The 21,045-nt window shown below is 49.9% G+C and overlaps 8 protein-coding genes across 8 annotated transcripts; 3 read left to right on the top strand and 5 right to left on the bottom strand.

The window, feature by feature from the left end:
* The first annotated feature begins 868 nt into the window (after window positions 1-868).
* TrAFT101_011623 (uncharacterized protein) lies at window positions 869-3,287 on the top strand. The gene is made up of 2 exons (XM_024910117.2): window positions 869-1,158; window positions 1,232-3,287. The coding sequence occupies exons 1-2, from the start codon at window positions 1,156-1,158 to the stop codon at window positions 2,891-2,893; spliced, it is 1,665 nt and encodes a 554-aa protein (XP_024757952.2). The 5' UTR covers window positions 869-1,155; the 3' UTR covers window positions 2,894-3,287.
* On the bottom strand, window positions 3,131-6,124 carry TrAFT101_011624 (uncharacterized protein). Its single transcript, XM_024900766.2, has one exon. It carries the CDS (start codon window positions 5,391-5,393, stop codon window positions 3,507-3,509), a length of 1,887 nt encoding a protein of 628 aa, XP_024757951.2. The 5' UTR covers window positions 5,394-6,124; the 3' UTR covers window positions 3,131-3,506.
* Window positions 6,125-6,630: 506 nt separating this feature from the next.
* On the bottom strand, window positions 6,631-7,999 carry TrAFT101_011625 (uncharacterized protein). The gene is made up of 2 exons (XM_024900791.2): window positions 7,137-7,999; window positions 6,631-7,000 (listed from the first exon to the last, which is right to left on the bottom strand). Exons 1-2 carry the CDS (start codon window positions 7,642-7,644, stop codon window positions 6,789-6,791), a joined length of 720 nt encoding a protein of 239 aa, XP_024757950.2. The 5' UTR covers window positions 7,645-7,999; the 3' UTR covers window positions 6,631-6,788.
* On the bottom strand, window positions 8,000-9,126 carry RPL34B (60S ribosomal protein eL34). Its single transcript, XM_024908628.2, has 3 exons — window positions 9,047-9,126; window positions 8,816-8,939; window positions 8,000-8,484 (listed from the first exon to the last, which is right to left on the bottom strand). Exons 1-3 carry the CDS (start codon window positions 9,082-9,084, stop codon window positions 8,296-8,298), a joined length of 351 nt encoding a protein of 116 aa, XP_024757949.1. The 5' UTR covers window positions 9,085-9,126; the 3' UTR covers window positions 8,000-8,295.
* A 989-nt stretch (window positions 9,127-10,115) lies between these two features.
* Window positions 10,116-10,622, bottom strand: TrAFT101_011627 (uncharacterized protein; the record flags this gene model as incomplete). The annotated part of the gene is made up of 3 exons (XM_024910723.2): window positions 10,116-10,315; window positions 10,384-10,447; window positions 10,512-10,622. The coding sequence occupies 3 exons, from the start codon at window positions 10,620-10,622 to the stop codon at window positions 10,116-10,118; spliced, it is 375 nt and encodes a 124-aa protein (XP_024757948.1).
* Window positions 10,623-12,425: 1,803 nt separating this feature from the next.
* Window positions 12,426-14,615, top strand: TrAFT101_011628 (uncharacterized protein). The gene has a single exon (XM_066129317.1). It carries the CDS (start codon window positions 12,862-12,864, stop codon window positions 13,483-13,485), a length of 624 nt encoding a protein of 207 aa, XP_065985449.1. The 5' UTR covers window positions 12,426-12,861; the 3' UTR covers window positions 13,486-14,615.
* Window positions 14,616-15,531: 916 nt separating this feature from the next.
* On the bottom strand, window positions 15,532-16,605 carry TrAFT101_011629 (uncharacterized protein; the record flags this gene model as incomplete). The annotated part of the gene is made up of 3 exons (XM_024908627.2): window positions 16,471-16,605; window positions 16,356-16,387; window positions 15,532-16,309 (listed from the first exon to the last, which is right to left on the bottom strand). Exons 2-3 carry the CDS (start codon window positions 16,376-16,378, stop codon window positions 15,532-15,534), a joined length of 801 nt encoding a protein of 266 aa, XP_024757945.2. The 5' UTR covers window positions 16,379-16,387; window positions 16,471-16,605.
* A 1,989-nt stretch (window positions 16,606-18,594) lies between these two features.
* TrAFT101_011630 (uncharacterized protein) lies at window positions 18,595-20,107 on the top strand. Its single transcript, XM_024904266.2, has 4 exons — window positions 18,595-18,846; window positions 18,895-18,961; window positions 19,014-19,912; window positions 19,965-20,107. The coding sequence occupies exons 1-4, from the start codon at window positions 18,608-18,610 to the stop codon at window positions 19,975-19,977; spliced, it is 1,218 nt and encodes a 405-aa protein (XP_024757944.2). The 5' UTR covers window positions 18,595-18,607; the 3' UTR covers window positions 19,978-20,107.
* Window positions 20,108-21,045: the final 938 nt, after the last annotated feature.

The following is a 21,045-nucleotide window of genomic DNA, read 5'->3' on the forward strand; positions in this document are numbered from 1 at the left end:
TCGCTCTCCTCACAGGCTGTCACACGCGGCTTGTTTCTGTCTCCCTCTTCCCGCAGCACGCCGCACAGAGCGCCTTGGCGTCTTGTACAGGCTTTTGATATGGCATGTTTGCGCCACCCGGTTGCTCTGAGAGCCAGAGTGGCAGGAAACACTCAAGTGTGTGCGCCATGAGGGAAGACATCATTGGCGATGCGGGTATAGATAGGGAGACGCTGACAGTGAATCAGAGACGAATCTTGCTCTGACTTGCGCATGACCAATATGAATATGGTCGTGGAGCAGTAGACACAAAGAGGTTAAGGCGGCGGATGGCTAAAGCGAGCAGCTGTGAGTGCAAACATGTAACCAAAATGCTGCTTCATCGCATGTATCCCCCGTCTCTCTGAAAATGCTGTAAGATCCGAACCATCCACGCATTGCACAACTCATCGTGATCATGTGAGAGATGCCTCTCCCTCGCTTCAACTGTGCACAATCGCTACAGCTCCTGCGGGTAGCATCCATCTCCACCAGCCCCGGATTCCGAGAGCCTCCCCACTAAATGCACCATCGACATGCCTACATTAGCACTGCGAGATCGATCTCTCGGGCCATCGCTCGTCGTAATCAACGCCAACCAGACAACCAAGAAAGACTAGCTTCACTCCATGCTGCCTTTGTTCCCTCGGCCTGTTCTTTGTCGATCCTCGTCATGCCAGCGTCTCGCAGGTTAGTGGTCGAGATTTGCCGTCATCGTCATGCCGTTTCTTAGCCGATGCCGCCTCGCTCAGTCACCTGCAGCAGCAGATCCAACCACCGACATCACGGGACGACTTGCTGCTGTCTTGGACCGCTGCGGAGAAGATTACTCGACAATCTCCCTGATGTTACTGGCCCGATGATGCAGCTTCCGGCGCAGCTGGCACGCGACCTCCGTCTGTCTTGGGCCTGCCGCAGCGCCCCACCACAGCCGCTCTAGGGTCTAGATGCAACTTTATAGGGCCTATGGCCGCTAGCAACCCGCTACAGCGGTGGCCTGTGACGCAGGAGGCAGCGCTGCGCAAGTGCATCCCGCCGTCGCCAGCCTTGTGACTCGAAACTTGGAGATCGCATCACCGCTTCTGCTCAGGCCCAGCAACCAGAGCAGAGCAGATCAGTGCACCAAAGCTGGACAGAATGGTGAGCATCAGTGACTGAACTCTGCTATCAATTTCTATCCGCAGCACTCAAAGCTAACATGAACAAAATCAAGTCGTCCGAGCGCAGTCCTCTCCTATCCAACGGCGAGGAGTCCAGCGAGACTCTCCCGCAAAAGACGGGCCTTCGCTTCTCACGGGTCCGCGAGATCATCTTCTTTGTCTGGGGCCTCGTTGCCACTGCCGCTTTCGTCGTCGCCGCTGTCTGGATCCAACATGCCTCGCAAACCCATCATAACGACAACAAGGTCGCTGCCAAGCGCAACCTGGTCTTCATGGTCTCGGATGGCATGGGGCCGGCTTCGCTCGCTTTGACTCGAGGCTACCGACAGCACATCTACAACCTCCCCGAAAACGACACCCTCACCTTGGACAAGCATTTCTGGGGCACCAGCCGCACGCGCTCCACCAACTCCTTGGTGACCGACAGCGCTGCCGGCGCCACCGCCTTCTCCTGCGGCCTCAAGAGCTACAACGGTGCCATCTCAGTCCTGCCCGACTACCAGCCATGCGGATCGGTCATGGAGGCGGCAAAGAGGAGCGGATACACAACCGGACTCGTCGTCACGACTGACATCACAGATGCCACGCCCGCTTGCTTCGCCAGCCACGTCCTAAGGCGAGATATGCAAGACTCCATCGCGCTTCAGGAGGTTGGAGAGGGTGTTCTGGGCCGCTCTGTCGATCTTATGCTCGGTGGTGGTCGCTGCCATTTCCTTCCCAACACCACTGAGGGCGGATGCCGTGCAGACGGCATCGATGTTACACGCTTGGCTCAGGAGAAGCACGGCTGGACTTACGCCGACAGTCGCCAGGGCTTCGATGCCCTCGACGGCGGCAACAAAGTGAACCTTCCTTTCCTAGGTCTCTTCGCTGAGCGAGACGTGCCCTTTGAAATCGACAGACAGAAGCAAAACGATGTTTACCCCAGTCTGAGTGAGATGGCCACAGCTGCCCTGCGAGCCCTTGAAGAGGCAACCAAGAACTCTGACAAGGGTTTCTTCCTCATGATCGAGGGAAGCCGTGTGGACCACGCCGGCCACAACAATGACCCTGCCGCCCAGGTCCGCGAAGTGCTCGAGTACGACAAGACCTTCAAGGCAGTCATTGACTTTATCGCCAACAGCAAGACCGAGACCGTCCTCGTTTCCACCAGCGACCACGAAACCGGCGGTCTCGCAACGGCCATCCAAGAGCCTGGTCATCTGCCTGTATACAACTGGTACCCCCGCGCTCTTGCTGAGGCTTCTTCCTCAACTGAATTCCTCGCCGCCAAGCTTCGTGCCTACGCAGCAACCACGTCATCCTCCAAAGCCGACCTCAAGCAGTGGATCAACAAGGAGCTCGTCGTTCCCGGCCTCGGCATCTCCAACGCCTCCGACGACGAGCTCTCAGCCCTGGCAGACCATGCCGATGCTTCGCTCGAGATCTTCTCCGCCATGATTTCTCTCCGCGCTCACATTGGCTGGAGCACCCACGGCCATACCGCCGTGGACGTCAATATTTACTCTTCTGGCGGCCCTGGCACGGACAAGATCCGTGGCAACGTCGAGAACACGGATGTAGGTCGCTACTTGCGCCATTACTTGGACGTCAACGTCGAGGACATCACCAAGGAGCTGAGGGAGAAGATGGCCAAGGTTGCGTTGGACATGCCGGCTGATGAGATGAGCGTTGCGGAGCCATATCATGCACTGGAGAAGATGGTGGAAGTTTAAGAACGCGATTACTTAGAGTAGATGTGTTTTCTTCGGTTTTTCCTTTTTTTCCCCCCCATACATGTGTTGAGACGGTGTTGATTATTTAGACACGGGCATATTTTACATTTAGATTGCGATTTCGCATTCTGGCATAGCAATTGGTATTAGTACACACAGACACAGACACAGACACAGACAGAGTTTTGTTATTTTCGCTGCTCTCCAGTATCTTTTTATCAGAGAAAGAAAGGAATTGCGATTCGTTTTTTTGTTTTTCTCTTAAAATATATATATATGGCCATGAATACAAACGCACCAAAGGATATCATATCTCTCCCTCCATCTTGTTCCGCTTAACGCCTAAAAAAAAAAAAAAGAATGTCAATCATTATAATAAGTCTTGTTTTTTTCTTTTTCTTTTTCTTTTTGCCCTTTCTTGTTGAAAGTGAAATTCCATCAATACCCATATCATATCATGTTTTTTTACCCGCGTGGTGCCCATACCAGTTTTTCCATCTAATTCCGTCCTTTATTCCTCCCATAATTCATAGCCCGAGAGAAGGGGAAACCCAAATAAATAAATAAATAAATAAATAAAAAAGAGAGTGAGAGTGAAGGAGACGCGGAGAATTCAATTCTCAACAGGTCTCTCTTCAAGACTATATCGCATGTACAATTTATCCAGAAAATGCGAGTGTCGTATTCCGTTTGGCCTCGCCGTTTTGAACGCCTCAATGGCATCTGCCAGCGCAAAGCCACACTTCTCAACGAGATAGCAAACAACAAAGTAGCCGGAGCGATTGTACCCGTAATGGCAGTGCACGCCCACGACACACTGCTCCGGAGCAGACCAGCCTTCCGCGGCGGCGCGTTCGCGCTGAGCCTCGCGAATGGAATCGACCAGCTTGATGAACTGGTCGACGGTCTCTGCCTCGGGGGGGATCTTGGACACGGTAGGGAATTTGTGGTAGTGGATGCCGCCGCGCTCGAGGCCGCGCGGGTCATAGACAGGCTGGTCCTTGGAGATGTCAATGACGTCCTTGATGGCATGGCCCCATTTCTCGGCGAATACCGCAGGGCAGTGCACGTCGTCGGCCTCGCGGAGCGTCTTGATGACGCGGAAGACGGGCTTGTCGCTGGGGCCAATGAGTTCGGAAACGGGCTTGACGCCCTGCCACTTGAGGAGGTTCTTTACATCCCATTTGCCCTCGCGAGAGAGGTGCTGGAGCTGCCAGGCGAGCGAGAGGCGCTGGGTGATGTGATCGGCGAGAAAATCGGATACGAGGCCGGCGAGGGCGCGAACTGTGCGTGGGGAGTAGAGGAGCGTGTGGTTTGCCGCTGCGCCGGTGAGGATGATGGATCGCACGGCTCGCATGGGGTGTTGTGACTGAGGGGGCAGGTCTGGCGGATACTCGACGGGTGTTGAAGGGCCATTGGCATCGCTGTCTTCTGCATCTTCAGCAGGCAGGCCGCCGCCGTTGACATTGACATCAGTGTCAAGCTGTGTTGAGCCGTTGACACTCGCAGGTGAGTTCAGCTCCGATGCGATGGGTGTCTGCTGAGCTTCATTATGCGCAATGGTATCATCCAGTGAGTGGAAGGCCTTGACGATCTTATCCACCTCCTTTGGCGGCGTCACATTATCCTTTTCGCCGGCAATCAGGAAGACGGGCATATCCAAGCCGGCCCAAGCCTCAGGTCCGGGAACGCCACCAATGGGCTTCCCATCTTCGTACCGAGCCGCCATGCCGCCATATGCCATCCGTCTCCAGACCGGCGTTCGGCTCTGCTGATTGTATCGATACTGCATGAGCTTCAGCTCGGCCGGTGCGCCCTCTCCCACGAAGCGCGCAACGCTGGTGCTGCTGGGCCCTCCTCTGCCATCCCACATGCGCCAGAGGCCAAAGATCCAGCCGGGAATCCAGAACAGCCGCCTGATAAATTTTGCTTTCGATTCCTCCATCGGTCCAGACACGGGACAAATCGCAACCAGCCCAACAACATGCTTGGCAAGAGCCGTCGTGTGCGGCAGCTTGGGATTCGCCAGACCAGCCGACAAGATGGTGCCCATGCTATGCGCAATCAAGACCACGCCCTGGTCGTGCTCCTTGTCACGATGATCCTCGATGATCACCTCCAACAGCTCCATCAATGCCTCTGAGGTGTACGCCGCCCATTCTGTCGGCGCAAACTTGGATCGTCCGCCGCCAGGCCAATCGATGGCCAGACACGGCGCCAGGTCAACCAAGCTCCTCAGCAGCGGATGGAACTGCGCAACCGAGCCGCCCAAGCCCGGGATGCACACCAGCAGCGGCAGCGGCGCGGGTTTCTTGGGCAGCTGGTCGGCCTTGACATGCTGGCGGAAGAAGACGCGAATCTCGGGATACTCGAAGCGGCTCGTCTTGTAAGACTTGAACTGGGAATGATCGCGAAGCAGCGCAGGATCGGTGGCGTGAGGGTCTGTGGAGAGGGACGTCTCCGGCGCCGAAGCCGGGCTGCTTTGCGCTGTCTTTGCCATTTGCGCGATGGCTGTTCGTGTTCCAATTGGTGTTTTTAATCGGGTATTCGCGATGGCGGACGTCGTGTTGTCGCTATTATTCGCCCTCCACGGAGATCAATCCCAGCCAAGCAAAGCTCGATTGTTCCAGAACAAAGGGAACTCCAATGCCAGGAACGGCGCTCCACCTTTGTATATCGCGATGCGCAAATCGCTATAAAAAAAAACGAGAAGAAAAGCAAAACGAGAAAAAAAATCCTAGCACGGACAGGCAGAGGGCAAACAACACCGCAAGCTGTTCTCAGACAAATTGGGCCGAAGAGCTCGCCTACAACGACAAACAACGGCTTGCTCCTGTCAAAAAAAAAAAAGGGAGCCGTATGAAACAAAGTCTCTCGCTCAGCAAGAAAAGGATGACGCAGCGGCAGGTCTAGACAGAGTCTTGGGTATCGGTTCTGAATCGAGAAATAAACAGGGAAAAAAAAAAGACCTTGATGGGTTCTTCTCCTCCCTCGTCGCAGAAAAGAGAGTTGGTGAGTCACGCGAAATCCGCTTCGAGGCAAAGATTTACACGAGGAAAATAAAAAGGATGGATGGGGCAGTCCCAAGTCGCCAGGCAATTGATTGGCGAGGATGATGCATTGCCGTATGAAAGAAAAAGGAAACCCACGATGACGTCCTCCAGGTGTTTCTTGTCGTTTTTTTTTCTTCCTTTTTTTGCCAAGGACGGGTTTCAGAAAAAGTTAAGGCGGATTTGGGAATTGGCGTTAGTGGCCAACCAATTGTCACGGGCTCCCGAGGGAGCTCGTCATTGCGCGAAAGAGGTCCTGCTAACGTGCCATCAATTTTTGCTGCTTGCAGGTGCTCTTTTTAGTGAGGTGACGCTAAAAGGATTGCCTCGTCTCGGCAGCTTACCCTGCAGCTGCGGCAACATGGTCGCATGTGATTGTGAATAAGTCGGAAAACAGCTGCGATTGGGTTTGTTACTGTAGGAATATATTAATCTCATTAGGACATTTAGATATTTTTGTAATATTATTATGAGACGCGGATGTGCCGAATATTGTAATGGCCTAATCAAACGTGTGCTCATATATAAACAGCAAAAGCTAATGTTCGCAGAAACACCACTTTGCGTCTCAATTACTGCAAGCTCATCTCAAGATACAAAATAGAATAAACTAATCCCACTTCATATACAATGCCATAATCATAGCAAAGAAATATCCTCCATCATCACGCGCTTGGCCATGGACACACCAACATGAACTTATTATTTGTAGCTACTAGTACAACACAGATCAAATAGTAGATGCCAAAGCCAGCGGCCATATTCTAAACCCAGTCCATCATATATGTATACAGCCATTATATCATACAATCGCCTTTTTTCCAATTCCACGATATAAACAAGTATCAAGGAGTAACACCCACCCCCTCCTCCCAGCCTATGGGTATCAAAGCCGCCGCCACCTCCGACACGCCTCTCTCCGTCGCCAGCAGATTGAACTGCGCCGCCGCGTTCCTCGTATCCAGCATCTCGACCCTCATGCCCAGCGCCGAGATGTGCTGTCGTGTCTGTGGGCTCAACGGCAAGTTGTGTTTGCCTACGCCGATAATCAGGAGATCTGTTCAAGCGGCATCACAGTCAGCTCTCTCTCCATGCTCGAGATACTTAGATAGATGGCTCTGATAGATGTATGCACCCATCCTCAAGAGCTTAGAAACCGGGGGGGGGGGGGGGGGAAAGCAAGAGAAACATACCAGGTCGAGGCCACAGCATATCAAACAACCCAAACGCCTCCCTCGGCAGCTCAAACTGTCCCTTGTCATTCACCAACTTCTTCTCCCCCTTCACCTCCCACGGCCGCCACGCAAACGCCTCTCCGCTGACCAGCAGCGCCCCGTCGCCCCCCTCGATCGTGATTCCGCTGTTCAGCCCGAAGCCGTCGTGCATGCACACATCCACTGACGTCGACGGCACGGGCACGCTGCCCAGCACGTCGAGCTCGTTGAAGCTGGTTGGCGGCGGAGACTCGGGAGGGCCGTCGCCGCGGCTTCGGCGCTTGGAGAGGCTGGAGGAGGTGTGGAAGGATCTGCGAAAGGGGCCGGAGATAGGATTGCGGGAGTGTTGTGTGTTTGTTGCTGTATGCGATGCGAAGCTGGCTGGAGCTGATGATCGTAGAGAGAAGTGTGTGGCTAGAGTGTTGGGATTGCGCGCACACAGGCGGCTGGCACGGAGGCCATTCTGTAGTCGTAATGAGCCGCGCATTGTGGCTACTATATAGGAAAAATATGGTATCTCGTTTCAAGGTGCGGTAGACTTTCGTGGTTTGAAGAGCAGCTTGGCTTGCGAACTGGGGTAGTGTGAAGCTCAAGTTTTTTTTTTTTTCCCAGCTATCGCGGGGCAGATTGATATTGGCATTTTGCCTGCGTGAACGTCATGATGACTTACGGTACATGTTACGAGACTGCTAGAATTGCGAAAGTAGGCCTTTTAATGGGCATTTCTTCTTTTACTAATTCGGAAAGTTTCAAGTCGCCAATCAATTTGGTCGGGATTCCTGCTCTTAGCCAAATTTGGTGGTTTGGGCGAGTTCTCGGAAAAAATCGAATCCTGCTTCTTTGGCCACATATAAATTCACAGAGGGCAATTTCAGAGGTACCAACTTGATGTTCGTTTCCATTTAGATCACCAAGCGGGAAAGCAGTCCTAAAGACAGCAGCAGACCGGCCATGGGTTCGGCTCGGCCGAAATGTATCATGCAGTCCGATATTTTTGCCCTAATGAACACCATAGCAATGAACCAAACCCCCCAAAAGAGTTCCTTGCCATTCCCGCGCACACAGAAAGACAATTCCAGCAAGTCGAAATGGGTTGTTTATCTCTTTTCTTCCCAAGGTTTAAAAAAAAAGGGTTTGTTTATTTCTTCTTCTGGCTAGCCTCCTGCTCCTTCATGACCTTCTTGACAATCTTCTGCTCCTCGATCAGGAAAGCGCGGACGATTCTGTCGCGGACGCAGTTACCGCATCGGGAACCGCCGTAGGCTCGCTGGACGGTCTTCTGGGGCTTGGAGATCTGAGAGTACTCGCGGGGGCGGAGAGCGGGGATCTATACGGTGATACATGTCAGCTGCTGGTCTCTTTTCGTAGTTGTATTGTTGAGATGTTCCGGTCGAGGGGGTGAGAGGTTGAGAGGTTGAGAGAGCGAGGGTAAGGGCGAGGGTGAGGCGAAGGCGATGGAGGAGATTTGGAGCGATCATTCGTTGCTTCGTCGGCGTTTAGGCGTTGTTGTTTCTTCGACGTGCAATTTTTTCTTCTCTTTGGTCGTAAAGAGTGCCCCGAATCCCATCGTCTTTGTTGCTTGTCGCCCATGTCCCTCTCTTCCCCCTCAATAGCCATCTCTCCCGGGTTGCAAAATTCGTTCAAAGGTCACTACTTACACCAGAGAGCTTGGAGCCGCAGTCACCGCACTTGGGGACAGTTCCGCGCTTCTTGATGTGCAGAACTCGGAGGTCACCACCGGGAGTCTTGATGACTCGGGTCCGGTTGGAGCGGGTGTTGTAGCTGTAAAGATTTCGCCAGTCAGTTACATCGCTCGGCAAGACAGCGCGCTGGCAATAATTCGAGAGGCATTTCGCAATCAACTGATGGATATGAAGGCAGAAACTCACCCGTTACGGCGGCGGTAGGTGACTCGGTGGGACGCCATTGTTGCTGGTGGTGCTCGGTGGTTGTTCTGAGTATCTCACCAAAGAAAGATGAATTTCGAGATTTGGGCAAATTTTGTGTGGGCGGAACTGCAAGATTGTGCCCGCTAAGCCGGCGAATCAGAATGCCGCTAGCACGCTGTGAAAGTCCCACTCAGTGTGCACGTGATCGCGGGCTTCGACTTTCCGCCAGCTCTTGGCTCAAGAATTTTTGCGGCCATCGAAGCCAACGCCAATACTCGGTATTGTCTGCTAGCCAATTACTAGGAACCTAGCACTACTAGGCCTTATGCGTCTTAACTACATGGTACATTGTTTTCTGGAGCATCTCTGATATCGACTATCAGTTTAGCGCATCGAGAATCTGATGCTTTGTAGTCTTTTGGCCATTGTACATTCGGCTTGAGCCATCATAGGAAATTTGTTTACATGGCCTTTTGGAAAAGCCTTGAATATGGTTGGGCTGAATTGATCTCCTAATTCTATAATGATTGTGCAAGTACCTAATGAGAGTCATGGTATCTTGATACAGTGCACCATTTATATAGCGGCTACCCACTATTTGTCGCCATTTCCTCCCAGGCTACCCTACTTGCCTATGTAGGCCGCTATGGAATTCCTTTCTGTCCAATAATGCACCCTCCCAAACGGATGTGTAGAGTATAATTATTTTCGAATGCTAGGCAATTAGACTTTTCACTCCACAGACTATTCCCGAATTCATCGGTTACGGCCAAGTTATGGTTGCTCGTGGGTAAAAGGTAGATGTTGGTTGAGGCATTATTACAGTTGGTAAATCAGTATGATATTCGGGTCTAAACTATTACCCAAAAGAGAAATTCCAGCCAACATTGTTGCATTTCCCATTGGCCTGGCCATAATTCGAGGGTATGAGCTGGCCAATAAATAATGATAATAATTCGTGTACATAATTCGCCTCAGCGCCCCTACTCCATAGAACACCATTCATCAGATATAAACATCCCCCCTTTCGCAAGAAACGTGGAATACAAATTGTGAAACAAGAAGGCGTTCAATCCTTATCCATGACAAACCAATCCGGGTAATCCTTGTGCTTCCAAGGCACAATACCAAGAGGATTGGCTTCCTTGCTTTTATCAGCGCGGTCAAAGACAGCCTTGCTGGTGTCATCCTTCATCAATTCGGTGAAGTCCTTGATGGATGCCTGCGCATCGTTGACAGACTTCATGAAGGCTGCGTACATAATGTCTGCTAGAGCGGGGTTTAGCATTTGTAGATGCATACATGCACGGCAAAAGGGGAAGGGGGTGATGCCTTACGCGATGGGTGCTTCTGCACCAGAGGCTCCAGCATCTTGGGAATGGTGTTTCTCAGCTGGCGCTCCTATATTGAGATGCCTGGTCAGCCTCGCCCAACGTCAGTGTCTGGTTGCAATCGGGTAGCTTGCCTTGATATGTAAAAGCTTGAGCCGCTTCATCGCCAGATTGATGGCCTTTTCCTCGGCGGCAATCTGGCTGGCAACATCCCCATCGGGAACTGCAGCCGGGTGGTTCTCCATTTTGGCTCAGTTAAGCAGGCGAAGTGAGCGAAAGGCGAGAGCACAAAGAGCAATGCCCCAAGTCTGTCCGCTTCCCTACACGCTCTCGGAAGACCTGGAATTGGCGAGGTGTATCCAAGCGTATCAAAGAAAGGTCCCCCCCACGCAGATACGGGCGCTGATCTGAGCGAGCGAGAAGCGATTCTAGAAGGCTTGGTTGGGGATTGGGGATGAGCAGCGGCGCGTGGGTTCAGTGTGGGTTGACGCAAGGACAGGGACCAAGGTACGTACCCCCGTTGCTACGCAGGGCAGGCTGACTTTGCGCCAAAATGTTTGGCGTCCAATCCAGAGGCTGGCGGTACTTTGGCGGTTGGTTGGACTTTGTACCGGCCACTACCATGAAACGCGGCATCCCAAGCCCGGAAAGTTGCTTGTTACTAATAAACCGGTACTCGATACGGAGCACAGTAAGAATGTAGCTCTGTGCCTGCGTAGCACAGCACGATCAGGAATGCTGCAAGTATAGTAAGCACCTAGCACTGTAATAGTATTGTAATGGTGCTGTATTACTCTTACTAGGCAGATGTTCCTAGATCGCATTGATTAGATACCTCGTCATCAACCCAATCACCTGCTATTGGCTGTGCCATATCCTGAGCTGCGGCCTCCTTGCATCGAGTTCCGAAGGGCTGCATTTCTGGTCTTTACCAACGATGCCGGTCACGTGCAATGGAGCTTCTTCCGGAAGCTTGAAACAGCCCCTGCTTATCCCTGTCCTGGCTTGTTCCATGTTTTGCACTCAGAAAAAAAATGGATGATATGGCCAATACGATATGCTCGATAATCCATGCCTCAGCATTGCTCAGTGTAGCTATGTATGTACATATCTATACGCTACATTTACTAGTGGTAAGATGCCTGTTACGGTAGGAGGAATTCTGAGTGGCGGATCCAGGGCCGCCATACATGATACACACATACACATGATGCTGCAGCAAGGAGATTTCAAGAGGCCGTCCTGCAGTTACCAAGCAGAGCAGATGCAAGCTATTCCTCCATGCGCTCCATTGGCCCAGTTTGCAGTGATAGTGCCTGAGAAGCCGCCCCAGCAGGGATGGGATCGGAAGCGTTGGCACTAAAGCCGTCGTCTCACGCTCGGTACTCTGTACGAGATAGAGTTGGGGACGATTTAGAAGTGACAGGTACGGAGTACCTCGGCAACGCGGCAGCGGAGTGCTAAAGCACGAGTTGTCCCATCTGCATATGCACGCACCTCCAGAACTGTGATGGGGCCACGCCATGCGGCGATGCGATGCGTGATGCCGAATTGAACAGCAGCAGCAGCAGCAGCAACTGGGGATATGCTTGAGACGAGAATTGTAGACTCCATGCTGCTTGTGGAAACAAAGCATGATACCTACAGTGCTGTAGTGCCCTCACCCCATGCCCCAAAATAGAAAAGAAGACGCCATTTAGCCCAGTCATCATCGAGCATCAGCCGAATACCGGCAATCCGCAGCGACAGCTGACAAGAAATACGTAATCGGCACGGCGTCGGGCCCTGTCAGCGCCCTCGGCCGGCTGCAAAGGCGAGGGGTTGGCAGAGAATTGCCTAGCAGAGCAGAAAACTGGGCGACAGGCCGGTGACATGCCCTTTTGTCGTTGCTTTTTGCTCGCACTCGCAGACAGAGGCAGCGCCAGCCAACAAGGTGTTGGGGCCTCTAGCAGGGCCTGGGGGCTCCTCAGTGACTGCAGCTAGACGGTTGTAGCACGCTCTCGCAGCGGCGCTAGCGCCTGGATCCCCTAACGCTAACCAGCTAAAAGGTATAAGTTGCGGCGCAGTGCCCTGTACGGGCTGCCCTTTTTCTCGCACCTACACTGTAGACTCCATTCTCCCTCCGTACTGCTGCTGCTGCTAACGGCCAACGCCCGAATCTTACTGGCCCGCGTCGCTCGGACCGGATCAACGCCAAACCTTGAAACTCGAACCTGCCGACAGTGCGGATTGGAAAAATCCTCACAGCCCGGCCTCTCTCTGCTCTGCATTCCTGCAACCCGCTCACCCAAGCATCGCTACCCGCCCGAACGCGACACCACCGCCAAGAGCTCTTCGCCGTCACTGCACGATTCCAGCCTCAGGGAGCATCTTGCCGCTTCGCTGAGTCCCTCTGCGCGCACCATCCCGCCCAACTTTGCTCATCTCCCCCGTTTGAAAAGGCCCGCGCCTTTCGCGTTCGCCACCGTGGCTCAACTCATCGCGATGCCGAATACCCCCCCGCCGGCGCTGCTGCCCCCGCCAGAGGGCATCTTCCGGACCTTTGACGACCTGATGGCGTCGGTGCAGCGCGTGGCTAAGGACCAGGGCTACGGCATCGTCAAGCTCCGCGCCTCCAACTATCGCGACGGCAAGCCCACCCGCTACGACCTCGTCTGCGACCGCGGCGGCGTCAAGTACAACAGCACCGCCAAGAAGCGCAACCCGTCCACGCGCAAGATCGACTGTCCCTTCCGCGCAAAGGCCGTCTGCGAGGTCCAGCTGGGAAACCAATGGCGCTTCGCCCTGCAGGAACCGAGACACAACCACGAGCCGCGCGTCCCCTCCGGCACCCCCGGCCAGGAGAACGCTCCCTTGGCGACCTCGATCCGGTCCTTCACCAACAAGCTGGACCGTCTGAGCCACGATATGGCTCAGGGCCTGATGCGGATCGAGCAGCGCCTGGACAACATTGAGAAGCGCATGGAGAATATCGAGGCCCGCGCCGGCGGCTACGAGCCTCGCTTCCAGGCGATAGAACAGCGGCTGCAAGGCATGGAGGGCCCACGCATGGACGGCATGGGCATGGACGATGTCGAATCGCGCCTGTTGGCTTCTACGGTCATGTAGGATTCGATGTCAGCAGCCCTCCGCCTTTAGACGATGAGGTGATGGCTATGACGTGAAGCATGACAGACAGCTATCATCACAAGGAGAAAAAAAAAGACAAAAACAAAAACAACAAAAAACACAACTCAATCAACTACCCTCGTCTTTTTCTTCGTCCTTTTTTTTACGGATTTATGCGCAATTCTTCTTTTTTTGCGCACTGAAATGAAAAACGCGGGAAAACGACCGCGCATGACTATGGGTTTATTATCAGCGCCTCTCACGACCCGGTCTCGGCTCTATTCTTTGAGAAGAACAGACCCATGATGACGGAGAAAAAAAAAAGAGGGGACAGAGTTACGGCTCACGGGTGCGGGCCGCTACAAACAAATCACTGGATGGTTTTTGATGGAAATTTTCGGGGTTTACGGTGGTCCACAAAGGGTGTGATGAACGAATGGCGTTCCGGTCGGATCTTTAGTCTGATGACTTGTTGTTTTCTTCTCTTTCTCTCTAAACCTTTGCCGTGTATCCTCATGATTACACGTGCCTGGGTTTTCTTCGTTGCTGCTAACGGTTTTCGTTTTGATCTCCCGATTTTGTCTGTATTTCCCCCCCTTTTTATGTACTGGTTTTTCTTTTTAAGATTGTTGCTACGCTCAAGGCGGCGCGTAAATGGAATTGCGAGGGAAGGAAAGGGACAAAGAGGGGAAAGGTCGGGCGGAAATCAAATATTTTCTCTTTTCTGTTGTTTGGACGACTCTTTGGTGGTGCTTGTTTTTTATGTCTTCTTCTCCGGGGTGAGGAGGGAGAGAGGCTTTGCGCAAAGGCAGGCAAGACGAGGAAACAACAGCACGTGCGCAAAGTAAAACAACAAATCCCCTAGGGAAATATCTTGTTCTATATGAATCCTTGCAATTCTTTCTTTCTTCTTGTTTCTATGATGGCATGATTCAATCGGCGGTCCACACCCCGTTATATGTCGCCATCATTCAATAACTAACGAATGAGTAACATCTTATGATAGTCTGTGAAGATACCCAAACCATTTCAAGCTCGTCCTCAATCTTCCCTCTAGACCGTACCTGTCTTCTTTCTCCTTATTCTTTTCGTTGTTTTCTCAATGCTCTTCAATATATTCCGTATATGAGGCTGAACTAATCACCGAAGGGGTTTGTCTCAAGTATATGAAGTTCTCACCCTCAGCTGATCCTGAGCTTGACACCGATTGGCCATCCATATGCAGCTGTGTCGCTTAACTGGAAGGATTTTCGCCATTTTTGAAAGGGCCCCCAAGTAGCGCAAGGAACCTTGATATGCACCTTTTTCTTTTTCTTTCTCTTTTTTTTTGTTACCCCTTTATACGCTAATGGATTTAAGATGTAGACTGAGGGAATAGAAGCGACGTAGCACGGCATTGCCTCGGTATACATGTACTCCAAAGCCTCTTGGGGGCCAAACAGGGAATATGGAAGGGATTTAGTGTTATGCACATGTTTCCCCTTTTGTGTAAGAGAAAATACACTGTTGCAGACTTTCTTCTCCCGAGGTACACAAAAGATCGATTTTATTGCATCTTACGTGCGGAGCATTTCGGATAGTCTTTTTTTTCACCCCAGCAGTCTCGAAGTCGTCTCCTTTTTTTTTGTGTCCCCCTTTAGCTAAGGTCGTGCCCAATGATATTTGAGAAAATGTGTGCGAGAAGTATGCGAAGCGTGATATAGCTTTTACTCTAGTCTGTGCTTTGACCATATGACGGGTGCTGGAGCATTGGGCTCTTCGGAGCTCTATTTTGAACTAGGGCGGATTGTTGGCCAACGGCATTTCGTGATCGACAAGGCTGAGATACAGGGCCGCGTAATATCTAGCCAGAGTTGGGATATCTGACTTATCATAGCTGAAAGAGCAAATAAGCTACAGCCGAGACAGTATTTCACTATTGGAAACTCCAGACTGGATTGCCATCAATAACTCTGCGGCTAGCCATATACTGTTTGCTATTATGACTTGCCAAGTTTAACTGTATCCAATTATGATGCCTTCCTTTGAACCTATGAGAATAGATTCCTAATCAAGCCGATCTAGCATTGCTGTAATCAGCCCTGTAGAGAAATCAGGCAACGTTTTCATAATGTCTTTAAACTCTGTGTCCTTCCATAAATCTTCCACTTGACATGCAGCGTATAAACAAACGAGCGATCTCAATTCATCATCCTGGTCCCACTTATCAACAGTCTGTTCAAAAGAATATCGTACAAGCTGAATTATATCGCCACAGCTCCCTCCCTGGTCGTCGAAAAGTATCAAAGCTCGCAGTAATTTATGGAGCGCCAAGATTTGCAAAGGATCAATTCCGTAATAATCCGCAAATACATACATCCGCGCATGGCTGAGAAATACATCAGTATAGTCGCAAATAGCAGACGACCCCAAACTGGGAGCAGAATCCTGCGACGGTAATGGATCGAGTGCTTGGAATTTGTGCCATAACAGCCTTTTCTTAGTCCAAATAGAACTTTCGGACTTTCCTTTCTTCCTTAAGTGAGGGGGAATCCAGCATGCGTCTCCAATGGGCGAAACTCGAAGAGGAGCCACTCTCCCTGGTACCTCACGTTTGCTAGGCTTCGCTCCGTCGTAGTCTCCAGTGTATACGTATTGGCTAAAGTCAATGAAAACTTCCTCGCTTATCTCTTTCCATATAACGCGCCGTTCTATGGACTCCTTCATCCCTCCATTGATGAGCGCATTCAAAGCTTCGGACTGGTGTGCGACAAGAGCAGAATGGATCGTATGTTCTTTTTCATCTGGACCGACGACAAATGTAAAGGGGGGCGAAGAGGTAATACTAAGTATATTAGTATGCGTTTTATATCAAGAATACTGCAACTGACTCTTTGTAGGGCATGGACGCCATGCTGAACGACTGAGGTAGAGAATGACATGATTACATGTTAGTTTGAAGCCTGGATGCGGAGTATATAGAAAGTGGGAGCTTGGGCGGCCTACAAGCGGTTAAATAGAGTGACGTCTATACATGTATGATACGTGCATGTATAATGCAACTTGGACTGCGCATAGGTAGCCTATGACTCAGACGCTCTTATAATCCCGATACTCTGGCATCTTCGACCGATTCACAGCCTTCTTAACACTTTATATAACGCAAGCCCATTATTGTCGGCGAATTGCATTGCCGGATGCCTAACAAAGCAAATACCTGTTGAAGCTGAGGCCTCCATATGGACCAACAGTGCTCGAGTACGCGCCATTAATGAGGATTAGAAGCCTGCAGCCGCCCTGCGACCGCCCTGCGACCGGCGGCGGTTGGTTGTGTACATGTACCTACATGTTGTTATGACGGAGGGAGACCCCGCGTTGACTCCTAGGTACCTATAAATAGCATGGATGGTAACATTGAAGCTTGTGTGCCGTGACTTTTGTACGAATTTATAGCATATTTCGTACCTAATATGAAAGCCATATTAGCCATCTCATAAGTATGCTATAACTGCTTCGCACCAAGATTATGTAGTATGGATTGGTAGTCTGTCTGTTCTAGGCGCCTTTCGATTTGCAATATTTTAACGGAATCCGGAGAGACTCGCATTTATTTAGTTCGGGATTCTCTACTTATTGCGCGTATAGAGGCGGTGATATCGCATGGTTTCTTAGCCCCAGTCAATAACGTCCTCAGCTAGCCAGGACGAGGTGCAGACTACATGCCCTATGCGGCGTGTAATCACCATATCGTGGGTTATCAATATTACTGTCCAGTGAATAGACTAGTTACTTTAGCTGATGGGATTCATGGAGAATAAATGCCAAAGCGGCAGAGAACTACTACTACCTATTTGCATCTCCTTTAATCGCACACAGCTGGATCTGCCTAGGTCTGGGGCTTACTTCCTCATCCCTCACGGATCTCGAATAGATGGTACATTTTTGAGGGCACTGCATATAAGTAAACAAATGGACAAAATTTTGCATTCTAAAAATTATTATGCCGACCTCTTTGCATTAAGCTGCATGTGTCCACGAAACCATCAGCCAAGGTGAGGCTGTAGAAGGGTCTGAGCCAATTCATTGCTGTGCCAAGGTTGATTAAACGCGGAGATTGGCCCGCCCACCAATCAAAAAGGTTTTCCCTCCATTATACATTGCCATGCTAATCAATTAGAAATTAAAAATGAAATTTACCTGTGGCTTTACATTGGGACGATGCTCGAACGGCATTTATAGATGATGAGCTTTCGCTCATTTTAGACACCAGAAGCGAGAGTGAACAAAGTGTTCATTGCGAATACACTCGTGACGTTTAAACCACACTACTCCCAACTAGTTATACATGATTTATTGTTCTCTTGTATTTGAAGTCTTGTACTTCCCTAAGAGTATGGGTACCAAAAAGGCGTGTACGATATCGACTCTTGTTTAACGGTTTGTGATATGTTAAATCCGCTTCTTTCTTCATCTTTCCGAGGGTCATTACAGCGTTGTCTAAATGGACCTCTACGAATTGCCATTTCTCTCGAGAAATAAAAACGCTTGATGCCATATCTATTCTTTTAAGAGTCAGGGCTTTCTTGGCGTGATGCTTGTTTTCTATTGCACCCAAATCTCGCCACTGCTGGGCTTAATTTGAGAGATGCTTCATACTGCAAATGTGTATTTTACAATACCAATATGCAACATTATAAATGTAGAGATTAATCAGCGTAGCTGATAAATTAATTGACTATAACATAGGTTTTTTATAGAGAAGACACAATTGGTTATGGTAACCTCGGTAATGTCCGCTGGATATAACTTTTGCATGATATAACTTTTGTATTAATAATTTCATGTCGGGCGCCTAGCTACATTTAGTATAAGCACTACTTGGGTAGAGCGGCTTTGCTTAGCTGACAATGGCGTTTGACGACATCTCTGCTATTAGCAGAGCTGCTTACAGCGGAGTTTTGTCGGCATTGAAATGGCAGTGACACAATCAAGCCACTAAAGTGCCTGGATGTCATACAGCACATTAGAACTATAGGCAGATAATATAATATATACAGATGTAAAAATATAAATATAAATATCGATCCATATCCAACTTCCGTCAAATATAGCAACGACATTCATCAGCTCAGCTCTACAATAAATGCTACAGCTATACTATCAATTCTTCGCTCAGTCCCGTCAATACAACAGCAATATTTATCAGCTAAGCTCTACAATACTACAGCTATACCTTTTATCTACGTTGAAACTTCAATCCAGAACAATTCAGAACCTCTCATCAATATTTCGTCTTCAATCAAGACAGAACATTAAAATGAAGGAGCTCGTCATCTATCGCCAGTCCACCTACAAAGGCTTTGTGAGAGAGACTGAAATTCCGTAAGTCATTCGGTTTGGTAACTAGTCCTATTACTCATATCCAACTAGGAAGCCAGGCCCGAAGGATGTTCTCATCAAAGTTGCTTATGCCGGGCTAAATCCAAAGGATTGGAAGGTAATTGATGCAATTATTTGGCCCCGAGCCATCTATAAGCTAACTTCGATAGTCTACCAAAAATCGTGACGAATCAAATGCATTCAACGCCGGCGATGATGTGGCTGGCATCATCGAAGCTGTGGGGTCTGAAGTATTTGAATACAAACCGGGCGACCGTGTTGCAGGTTTCCACAGAATGTTCCAGCCTCATGGAACTTATGCAGAGTACACTGTTGTCCCGGCCTCTACTACTTTCCGTCTGCCCCCCAATATTTCCCTCGAATCAGGAGCCGGGCTTCCTTTGTCCTTTATGACAGCGGCCCTCGCTCTGTACCAGTATCTGGGCGTTCCCCTCCCAACGACTGTTGGTGATTTTCGTCAAAAGACACCCATCTTGATTTGGGGCGGAGCAACTGCTGTCGGGGCATACGCCCTCCAACTAGCTAAGCTGAGCAAGATTGGGCCCATAATCACTGTTGCTGGAAATGGAATCGATTTTGTCCGATCCCTGAACGCAGCAGACCATATTATCGACTATCGAAAGGGAGATGTGACTCGCCAAATCCTTGACGCCGCCGGGCCTGCCCAAATCAAGATTGCATTTGACGCTGTATCCGGACACGGCAGTTATGAGCGTATTACTGAGGTTCTTCTTGCATCGGGCGGCGGCCACATCAATATGGTGGATCCCCCAACCGATCAAAGCTGGAAGTTTCCCGAGAATGTCAAGTTCACTCGCACATTCGTCTCCTCTGCTTATCACGTCTCGCACAGTTTTATCAATGAAGAACAAGCATACGCTGATGGCGAATTTGCGTACTTCTTCTATCGATACCTGAGTCATCTCCTAGCAGAAGGCAAATTCAGACCACATCCTGTAGAGGTACTTCCAGACGGTCTAAACGGTATTCCCGACGGAGTTCAGGCTTTGTTTGATGGTCAAGTCAGCGCTAAAAAGCTTGTGGCACGGTAAGTCAACTTATTTCAATAGACTGGAAAATTGGCTGACACTAGATTCCAGCGTTGGGAAATAACTCCTATGATAGGGAGAGAGAATATGGGGCTTGGATTTTTGATAAAGTAGCTGGGCTCTCTGTAGAGTGACAATACAATAATTACACCACCAGCAATAATATTTGCAATGTCTAGTGTACTTATTACAGCCTAACAATAAGTACTTTAGTATTCCTGATGTAACGAGACCTGTTTCCCATTCTACGCCAAATCATGGGCTACTAACTCTTCCCCTTGCGGCCCCCAGAAATGGGGGCTAGTTCAAACTTTGCCCCTTTTCAGCTTCAAGTCTGGATGGAAATGGCACACATTTGCCAAGCTGCGCCCTACAGTGCCGCCTGATGAAAAGTGAAGAATTTTCCATCTCCACCCCTCGTTAGAGGTTTGCCAGGTGGCAACATATGACCATTAGTCAACGTATATATCTTCGCCCATTTACAATATTGCTTTGCCGATTTCCAAGTTTGTTGCGCCTAAACGGCTGCCAGCCTCAGTGCCTTGGACTCCTATGACTTGGACTCCGAATGATACAAAGCAAGTCGCATCAGTGGTTTGCTCCATGGCCTGGAGAACCCAACATCCGTGTATAGAATAACTCTATGAACCCACACTGAGCCATGCACAAGAATTTGCCATTTTTAAGAAACCAGAGTCTTTTGGTGCTGATTTCATAACCAAGGGGCACAAGCAATTGAGGGGGCTAAAAGTGATTACAGCAAATCATTCATGCGTATTGAGAGATGGTATACTTTCATCGTCTTTACTTCCAAGTCTATTTTAACAAGGAGAATTTATCCTTCTGGTGTTCTTGTTTCATGCGCTCTCGACTCTCACTAAAGACTTTTAGCAGTGATTTTATAAATACAAAAGCGCAAGCTGTCAAACTTAGTGAAGTGATTTTCGCGAGTGAATCAATTCTGCATATTAAGAAATGATTCACTTGCATACAAATTTTGTTTTCAATTATTTTCTTTTTAACGGGAGTATTTCATTATTCCTGAAAATTTCTGTTTTATACATCTGATGGTTGCATACTTTTGTGAAATGCGCTGTGTTTCCAGTCTTAGGTCATCCATGTTCAAATCAAT

This window comes from Trichoderma asperellum, chromosome 7 (assembly GCF_020647865.1).
Source record: "Trichoderma asperellum chromosome 7, complete sequence".
Classification (NCBI taxonomy): Eukaryota; Fungi; Ascomycota; class Sordariomycetes; order Hypocreales; family Hypocreaceae; genus Trichoderma; species Trichoderma asperellum.